We start from the raw sequence: 9,838 nt of genomic DNA on the forward strand, positions 1-9,838 counted from the left end.
AAAAAAAACTGCCCACAAAGACTATAAAGAATAAGGTTTGTAAAAAATACATTAAAAATGTTTTAATATGTGGGGCACCCAGGTAGCCCAGTCGGTTGGGTGTCTGACTTTGGCTCAGGTCGTGATCTTGCGGTTAGCAGGTCTGAGCCCTGCATCAGGCTCTGTACTGACAGCTCAGAGCCTGAAGCCTGCTTTAGATTCTGTGCCTCCTTCTCTCTCTGTTCCCCCTGCTCATGCTCTGTCTCTCTCAGCCTCTCAAAAATAAATAAATGTTAAAAAAAAATTAGAAAAACAATGTTTTAATATGTTAAGTACCATTTTTCCATACTTCAGCATTAACCAAACCTTTAATAAAGTACCTTTCTTGGTTTGGGTCTTAAAATTCAAGTGTAATTAAGAAATTCTGGAAAGGAACCAGAAGAAAACTATAAGATAAAACTCCTTTAATAAAAGGCTAACAAACAGTTTATCCTGAAAAAAAAAAAAAATTAAAAGATGGAACATGTTTAAATTGCAGAAGTAATAAAATAACTTGGGCAGGGGTGGGAGGGTAGGGTATCTCTCCGACTGTGAGGCCTCTGAGATACTAAAACATGTAACTTTAAAATATAAATTTCTAAGAAATCAGATTTTCATCTTTCTGAAATAACCATCCCTTAGCAACCCTTCCATGATTTTTCCACTAAAAGCCACGACATTTTAACAGCAAATTGCATCCATCACTGCAAACACGGACATGTGAGTATCTCATTGAAGTCTCCCAGCCAAACACAAATACAAGATTAGCAGTGAGAATGCACTTTAAGAAAATATCTCTTGGGATGCCTGGGTGGCTCAGTTGGTTAAGCATCCAACTCTTGATTTCAGCTCAGGTCATGAGCTCCCAGTTTGTGAGATGGAGTTGTGCGTGGGGCTCTTGCACTGGCGGTGTGGAGCCTGCTTGAGATTCTCTCTCTCCGCCCCTCCCCTGCACACACTCTGGCTCTCTCAAAATAAATAAATAAATAAACAAACAAACAAACAACTATGTATATACATTAATTAAATCTATTTTCATCAGCAATAAAAACACTTTAAAATACATAAATGAGGGATGCCTGGGTGGCTCTAGTCAGTTAAGCGTCCAAATCTTGGTTTCGGCTCATATCATGATCTCCCAGGTTCGTGAGTTTGAGCCCTGCATTGGGCTCTACACTGACAGTTCAGAACCTACTTGGGATTCTGTCTCCCTCTCTGTCTCCCTCTCTCTCTCTCTCTCTCTCTCTCTCTCTCTCTGCTCCTCCCTGGCACATTCTGTCAAAATAAACTTTTAAAACAGTTTAAAAAACAAAATACATAAATCAAATATTTACCAGTGAAATAATAATGCTCTAAAATACCCTTTTTTTCCAGGGGAAAAAAGTGGGTAATTGTTGATGCTGGGTAGACAGAGTGATTGGGGGGTGTTGGGAGGACTAATTCATTATTCTATCCTATTTTTTGAGTATGTGTGAATTTTTCCCAATAAAAAGTTGAGATTTTGATGGTTGGTTTGTTTTGTTTTGTTTGCTCTTTCTATAGTAGGGTAGAGGGAGGAGCAAAAATAACAGTGAAATTGAATATCCTTATGAATTTTTAAAATTAATTTGAACATATTTTTAGCCCAATAAATCTAAAATAGTTCAATTTCAACATGTAATTAATATAAAATAGCAGTGAAATACATTGCACTGTTTTTCATGAGTCTTCAAAACCAGGGTTCTTTTCACACTCATACTTGCCTCATTCTGTGTGGTCCACAGCTCCTTGTTAATTTTTTTTTTTTTAAAGTAGAATATAAGAAACTCTCAAGAATCATGGCTCTGAATATTCCCAAACTGGCCACTACTATTGCCTTCCAGACCTAAGGCTCTACTGCCTCATTAAAAATACAGGTACAAGGGGCGCCTGGGTGGTTCAGTCGGTTAAGCGTCTGACTTTGACTCAGGTCATGACCTCAGTTTGTGAGTTTGAGCCCCACATCGGGCTCTGTCCTGACAGCTCAGGGCCTGGAGCCTGCTTTAGATTCTGTGTCTCACTCTCTCTCTGACCCTCCCCCACTCACACTGGAGAGAGAGAGAGAGAGAGAGAGAGAGAGAGAGAGAGAGAGAGAGAGAAAGTAAACATTAAAAAAAAAAAATACAGGTACTAAAAAACTTTGATAGGAAAGTAGGTGGTTGAGCTGTTCTAGCAATCCATGAAAATTCATGTTTGCAAACAGCTTTTTAAACATTATATAAAATTTTTATACATATGAAGAGAAAAGTCCATGCTACTCAATAGCTGCCATTTTTGCTACATCTTGGTAGTTTTCCTGTGAGGACTACCTTGTTTTTTGCCAGTTCATCATACTACTTGCATAGATTTACAAGGTTAAAAATAGATTTAGATGAAGATAAGAATGGGAGGTACTACGAAATCGTTTTTAAGGACCAAAGTTTTAAAGTTGACTACGTTAAAAAAAAAAAACCCAGCAGCTCCACTGTTTATTAGGACTTTATGCAAGTTACTCAACCTTTTCAAGCTTCATTTTATTAATCTGTCAAGTGAGGATCATAAAATTTATTCATTATGACTACCTTTAGGATATGTGCTGATATACTCTATAGTGTCCTGCACATAGTAAGAATTCAGCAAACAGCCATTAAGAACTAAAGATTTTCAACTTCAAAGAGACCATGAGGGGCGCCTGGGTGGCTCAGTCAGTTAAGCATCCAACTTCAGCTCAGGTCATGATCTCATGATTCTTGTGAGTTTGAGCCCCGTGTTGGGCTCTGTGCTGACAGCTCAGAGCCTGGAACCTGCTTCACATTCTGTCCCCATCTCTATCTGCCCCTCCCCTGCTCACGTTCTCTCTCTCAAAAATAAATAAACGTTAAAAAAATAAAAATAAATAAAAACCCAGAGACGACGAAAAAAAAAAGAGCCATTTTAAAAATCAAAACAATCCAGGAGCGCCTGGGTGGCTTAGTCAGTTAAGTGTCTGACTTCAGCTCAGGTCATGGTCTCATGGCTCAGGAGTTTGAGCTCCACATCGGGCTCTCCGGGCTCTCTGCTGTCAGCACGGAGCCTGCTTTGGGATCCTCTGTCTCCCTCTCTCTTTGCCCCTCCCTTGCTCGCACTCTTTCTCCCTCTCTCTCTCTCAAAAATATTAAAAAGTTCAGATTACCCTCTCAAAAAATATGTATTAAAGATTCCTGTTATTTAATTGGAGGAATTAAAGCATCATAAGCATGCTTCTGGTCAGTGAAACTAACGGAACCAGTAACTTAAGATACTCCCAACTCTCAAGCAACTGCACCCCAGAAGTCGGATTTCAAATAATCATTGTTTTCCCAACACTTCAATCTTCCCATTCCTTCTTATCAATAAATAAAATAAATGTTCTTACTTCAACTGGGCAGCTTCTTCTTCTTGCTGACGTTTTACCTGCTCTTCTTGCTTCTTTTTCTCTTCCTCTTCATGTTTCTTTTTTTCTTCTTCCTCTTTTTTCTTTAATTCTTCCTCTGCCTTCACCTTTTCTTCTTCTTTTTTCTTTCGTTCCTTGTCTTCTTTTTTTCTCTTATCTTCTTCCAGTTTCTTCTTTTTATCTTCAGGGACCTTAATAACCTCCTTCTTGGCAGTAAGTTTGATCTCCTCTTTTGGTTTCTCCCTGCTGCTCACTGGCCGCCTTTCACTGCAGTCCTTTTCCTTGTTGTTTAGTAAAGTTTCTTTTTCTTCCATACTTGCTGGCTTTTTACGCTCAGCTGGCATTATGTTACCCAGAACAATCTGTAAGAGTAAAAGAATGTCAGTATTCTTTGTAGTATTGTAGATGCAGTGACTTTTTTTTTAGTAACGTGACACTGTTTTTGAAACAGAACATATTAATGCATTGTTGTGAGATATCAAATAAATGCACGCAAAATGAATATTATTTCTGTGATAAAATAACTTCCTGGTCACATTCCACATTCTATCATTATTAGCTATGCCTTTGTCTAAGTACAAACAACACAAACAAAAGTAGAGAACACAATATAATCAACCTCCCAAATTCAACCATTATCAGTTATGAAACATAGCATTTAATCATAAATACTTCAGCACGCATCTGAGAATATTTTGAATCAGGTTTGTTTTTGTTTTTTTTTTTAAGTAGGCTTCAAGCCCAACACAGAACCCAACGCGGGGCTTGAACTTACCACCCTGAAATCATGACCTCAGTTGAGATCAAGAGTCAAATGCTTGGGGCAACCTGGGTAGCTCAGTGTGGGTTAAGCATCTGACTTGAGCTCAGGTCATGATCTGCTGATTTGTGAGCTCGAGTCTCACACAGTAGGCTCTGTGCAGTCAGCACGGAGCCCGCTTCAGATCCTCTGTTCCCCTCTCTCTCTGCCCCTCCCCTCTTGTGCTCTCTCTCAAAAATAAACGTTGAAAAAAAAAAAGAGAGACGCTTAACTGAGCTACCCAGGCGCCTCTGAATCAGTTTCAATCCCAACATTTCACTTTGGTGAAGAGATTCTGGTGACATTATTTCATACAATGTGCAACAGAAGTATTACAGCAGGAACATAAACGAGCTCCTGCCATCTATAAATGAACAGACAAGGGGCGCCTGGGTGGCTCAGTCAGTTGAGCGTCTGACTTTGGCTCAGGTCATGATCTCATGGTTTGTGAGTTCGAGCCCCGCGTTGGGCTCTGTACTGACAGCTTGGGGCCTGGAGCCTGCTTCAGAGTCTGTGTCTCCCTCTCTCTCTGCTCCTCCCCTGCCACACTCTGTCTCTCTCTCAAAAATAAAGATTAAAAAAAAATTTATATAAATGAACAGACAAAATGACACAAATTCATGCCATCGTTCTCAACCTTATCAAACTTTCAAATACAGAAACCGCCAAATATCTCAAATTAGACTTTGAATCTTTTCATTAGCATCAGTCAAAATTAATCTATAAATAAACATAAGGATGATTATAGAATCTGTATATTCTGTCCTGTACCTGCCAATACAGTAACCATCAGCCCAGGGCTTCTCAGCCTCAGCATTACTGACATTTCGGGCAAGACAATTCTTTGGGGCTTTTGTTTGGGGGGTGGGGGCTGACACTATTTTGTGCACTACATGAAGTTTAGCAGCATCCTGCCTCCTCTACTGAGGTACCAGCAGTATCTTCCCAGTTTGACAACCAAAAATTACTCCACACACTGCCAAATGTCTCCTGGGAGCAAAATCACCACCAGTTAAAAACCACTGCACTAGCCACAAGTAGCTACTTACATGCAAATTAATTAAGAGTTTGAAATTCCATTTTTCAGTCACTACCCGTATTTCAAGTACTCACTTCCACATGGCTAGTGACTACCACATCAGTGCAGATACAGAATATTTTAATTATCACATTAAGTTCTACTGGATAACGTAAGTCTACAGTAGATGCTCTATTAACTGGAAATAAACTGTAGAACAAAAAACTGTATTTCCCAGCAAAATTCAGCATATTTCTTTTCAAAAAATAAATTTTCTGTGTACTAGTTTTCTAATATAATTTCTTTAATGGACAGCAATTCATGTTCTGAGTCCTAAATCATCTCAAATTGCACAGGAGACAATCAAAATACTTTCTATTTAAGAAACACAGAATTAAATTATTTAAACTGCTTAGTTTATTAAAAGCTAAATATACACACAGTATTCTTAATTATTTTCAAATATAGATTTTAAGTTACACCAATAAAAACTAGGTTAGCAAACAAAACATTTGCAATAATAAACATTTATTTCGTAAACACACACACATTTATTTCAGCACTCCAATAAAATGTTATCATAGAAAGAAAATCTAGGCCAATAGAAAACTTTAAGTAATTTTTGGAGACACATTCAACACTCTACATCTTTTCTCAGCTACCTCTTCCCCTTTTTCTTTTGACTCTGCCGTCTACGTCTACGTTCTATGCATTTATTTTGACGGTAACACCCAAAGGCTTTAGTTAACCTCAATGGTTTGTAACTCAGAAGGAAAGAAAGCTGTCAATCCCGTTTAGGCAATCATTAAAACACGAAAGAGCATAATTACTTATCTGTGTGGCAAGGTAGCCTTAACATTTATGCTATCTGGGAAGTGCAGCTCACACAGCTTCAAATAACCCACCTTTAATGTGAAAATACCATGCCCTAAAGCAAGCAAACTTTTAAAAGAGAATACTCATAGCTACCACTCACTGGCACCACAGTAAACATCTTACATACATTATCTCATTTAATACTAAAATCTTTATGAGGTGGGTATTATTTTCCCTATTTTATAAATGAGTAAACTGAGACTTGACCAAGTAACTTGACCAAGGCCTCCACAGCTGGTGACAGAGCAGGAATTTGAACCCATACTCTCAACTAAAGTTATTAAGAACCGTGCGTACCAAACTGTGAGGCAGAAGACTTGATCATAGATACTGACTATGACAAATCATACAATAACGTATCTGAATAAAGAGTCCCTAATAGCAGTTTTTACATTATGTTTTTAACTTTTGGCAGATATTAGCGAAAACATACAGGGATGATAATTCCTAAGGTAGCAATACAATCTTATTTAGATTGTCCTTATATGCAAAATAGAATACTGTTTATACATAGAGTTTGGATTTTCTGAAATGAAGTATCAACAAGCGACATTTCAGTAATACAAGGAACTACACACAATAAAAAGAACGGCATCGGGGCGCCTGGGTGGCTCAGTCGGTTAAGCCGCCGACTTCGGCTCAGGTCATGATCTCGCGGTCCATGAGTTCAAGCCCCGCATCGGGTTCTGTGCTGACAGCTCAGAGCCTGGAGCCTGTTTCAGATTCTGTGTCTCCCTCTCTCTGACCCTCCCCCATTCATGCTCTGTCTCTCTCTGTCTCAAAAATAAATAAACGTTAAAAAAAAAATTTTTTTTTTAAAAAGAACGGCATCAAAATTTACAAGTAATGTCTCATTTATCAAGGTAAGACTACATATTAAGTTCTACAAAAACATTAAGAAATTCACTTAGAATCTGACAAATTCATAAAGGATCATTTGTTAGCTTAACAGAGTTTCCTAAACTTCTGTGACTCTACAGTACTCATTTATTCAATAAATGTTTAAGTGCCTACTATATCAAACTGTAGTAGGCACTCATGAATTGGTCCTGCTCTACAGCGTGATAAAACAGATTCTCAGTAAGACTCTTAAGTCTTGGTACTGATAGATTCTTTGAATCCCCTCATCTTTGTATGACAAACACACCCAGAGTACACTTGGAACTAAATTTCAGTGAACAAAAAAATGTGATGAAAATGTAAAGGCTCATGTAAAGACGGCAATGCAACACGTGAAAATAACACAGGCTCTGAAATCAGACGCTTACTCTGCAACCTGCTAGCTATGGGAACTGGGCAACTTCTCTGAGTCTACCCATTGATAAAATGGAGGCACTGCTACCTCTCTCAGAGAATTCTTAAACTACTAACAGAGAGACCATTCTTAAACTACTAACCAAGCAGCTAGCATCCAGAAGGCGTTCAATAAATGTTTATTCTTTCACACCGAACACTGAAAAGTTCGCTGGAAGACGAGAGTTTTTAGGGTTAGGACTACTAGACTTTCTCCACTCCAATTCTCAATTTTTACACTGACATGACAGCAGAAGAGTGACCCATCCAATTACACTAGTTTAATGGCTGAGTCAAGCCTCACTGTCCAGTGCTCTTCTCCACTAAATGCCCTGACTCAAGATTTTAAAAGCCAAATTTACAAACAACGTAATTTAGATCAGTACGCACTTGTACTGTCAATTAAACTGTATTTAGTGAAATGCCAAAATTTAAACTATTCTGATAAATCCATGCTTTAATAAACAGCCAAATATTGTATCTGAAGTGCTTCAAAAAGTTTTTCAAGCAAAAACTAAAATTTTAAATAGACTGCATCTTAAAATAATCAAGATAAATACGAGCGATCTTTTAATTCGAATACGATTAGCTTACAAATTACGGAGTACAATCACAGCCAGTCCTTAAAAGGAAACCATGCTTTTAAAACCACCTTCCTAGCTCCCCGAGTAGAGTCCTGGCTCTCGGGTTGTATATTTTAGTTGGTTTTCTAAAAATACTCTCGATGCCTAAAAGAAAGTAAAACTACCTTATTAGTTAGTAAAACAAGGATCAATGGAGTGTACTGGGGGGGCAGAACGCAGAGAAAGGGATGTTTCCCTTTTAAAGATATCCCTTTAACAAAGTACCATATGGATTACGTATGAAATCACAATCAGACTGCTCCGAAAATATTTCAGAGTTAGACAATGCTGTTTTACCTTTTAATTCTTTATTATTCAAAATGTTCTATGGGCAGAATAGCACCGGGGCATTATCTCCCAGTCTCTGGCTTTACAAAACGTCCTTCCTATCAAGGACTCATTCAAAGTTTTTACAAATTTCACCAGAGTTCAAAACTGGTTTTCTCGAGGAGTTGCACATTTCATACAAACACCTAAAACTACGATAAACGAGAAGGGTGATGGTTTTACTTTGGTCGGCTGCATCACTACATACGGGTCCTCAAAGAGCAAGCGGGCAGGTGGTCCGGTTCACTGTGTACCCCCAAGATCCTAAGGTGGTTCTGCTCGGCCAACCTGACGACCAAATACCCCGTGATGATCTCCTTAGTTCAGAAGTACCAACGAGAGTAAGTACTAGGAGCCTTGGGACGAAGCCAAGGGAAGAACCCTCAGTCTATGTGACTAAACAGAAGTGGAGCAAATAACCCATGCCCACCATTCCCAAACACGCCGAAACCCCTTCCCCTCCACACACATGTCCCACAAACCCCTGCTCCGGAGGCACATTCCCATACCCAACACGCTTCCCCGCCACAACTCCCTTTCCCACCGGTAGCCACGGTCACCTTCGCGGACCATCCTCGCCCCAACCCCAACTTCTCACCCCACACTCCCTCACCACCCGAGACCGGGACTCTCCGACAGGTCTCCCTACTCCACATCCTCCCACACACGCACCCTCCCCACTTCCTCGCCCTCGCTTCCCTCCCGGCTCCCGAAGAGCTTTCCCCAACCACCCCTCGCGCCACTCCACACCCCCAAACACCTTCACCCCGCCACAGCAGGCTCCCCGCCTTCAGCCCCGAGGCCCAGCCTGGGCATGTGGGGCAGACACCCCCTCGGCCGCCCTCATGTCTGCCCCGGGCCGGGGGCGCCCGCGGTGATGGGAGCCTCCGGGAGAGGGGTCTGAGGAGGACGACGCCGGAGCTGCGGTCCGTGTACTGCTCGCCGCCCCCGGAGCGCTGGGGTGCGGAGTCGCCTCTTGGGTCCCTCGGGGAGTAGGAGTCCAGGCCGGTGCCCCCCAGTCCCGCTTCCTCCCGATCGTTGGAGCGGAGGGGAAGGAGGTTCCCCGGGACTCACCTCGAGCCTGTTGTCAACATTAGCCCCGGGTTTCCCAGCACCAACTCCAGCGCTCGGGCTCTCCCCTCCCCTCCCCCCACCTATCTCGCAGCCGAGGGCCCGCCTTCCCTCAGCTCCCCCTCCTCCCTCCGCCCGCCGGCCCTCCCGCCCGCCACTCACCAGCGCGGCCAGGCAGCGAGTGGGGGCGGGGCGGAGGGTGGGGGAAAGGAAAAAGCCGTCCACGCACTTGCCTGATCGCAAACTGTCCGGGTCTCCATTCCGCCGGCATAACGATGCCCTTGGCTTAACGCTGGGGTGGCGGATCGCGAGAAAATACTCATAGATGTGCGACGCACAAAGCGGCTAGTTCAAATGGTCTACTCGATGAGAGGAGCGAGTTTTTCAGACAGGCAACAAATAGG

At 41.5% G+C, this 9,838-nt stretch overlaps 1 protein-coding gene across 3 annotated transcripts in view; it reads right to left on the reverse strand.

Annotated features, from left to right (window-relative positions):
• UPF2 (UPF2 regulator of nonsense mediated mRNA decay) overlaps nucleotides 1-9,691 on the reverse strand; it is a 112,261-nt gene extending 102,570 nt beyond the window's left edge. The window contains exons 1-2 of one of the 3 annotated variants that reach the window (XM_045060864.1): nucleotides 9,668-9,691; nucleotides 3,410-3,789 (exon numbers count right to left, since the gene is read on the reverse strand). In XM_045060864.1, the coding sequence (XP_044916799.1) occupies nucleotides 3,410-3,771 (362 nt within the window). In that variant the 5' untranslated portion in view covers nucleotides 3,772-3,789; nucleotides 9,668-9,691. Of the gene's footprint in view, nucleotides 1-3,409; nucleotides 3,790-9,123; nucleotides 9,359-9,437; nucleotides 9,569-9,667 lie in introns of those variants that run through there. The other 2 variants (XM_011283561.4, XM_019833926.3) reach the window with 2 other exon arrangements.
• Between the last annotated feature and the right edge of the window lie 147 nt (nucleotides 9,692-9,838).

Source organism: Felis catus, chromosome B4 (assembly GCF_018350175.1).
Source record: "Felis catus isolate Fca126 chromosome B4, F.catus_Fca126_mat1.0, whole genome shotgun sequence".
Classification (NCBI taxonomy): domain Eukaryota; kingdom Metazoa; phylum Chordata; class Mammalia; order Carnivora; family Felidae; genus Felis; species Felis catus.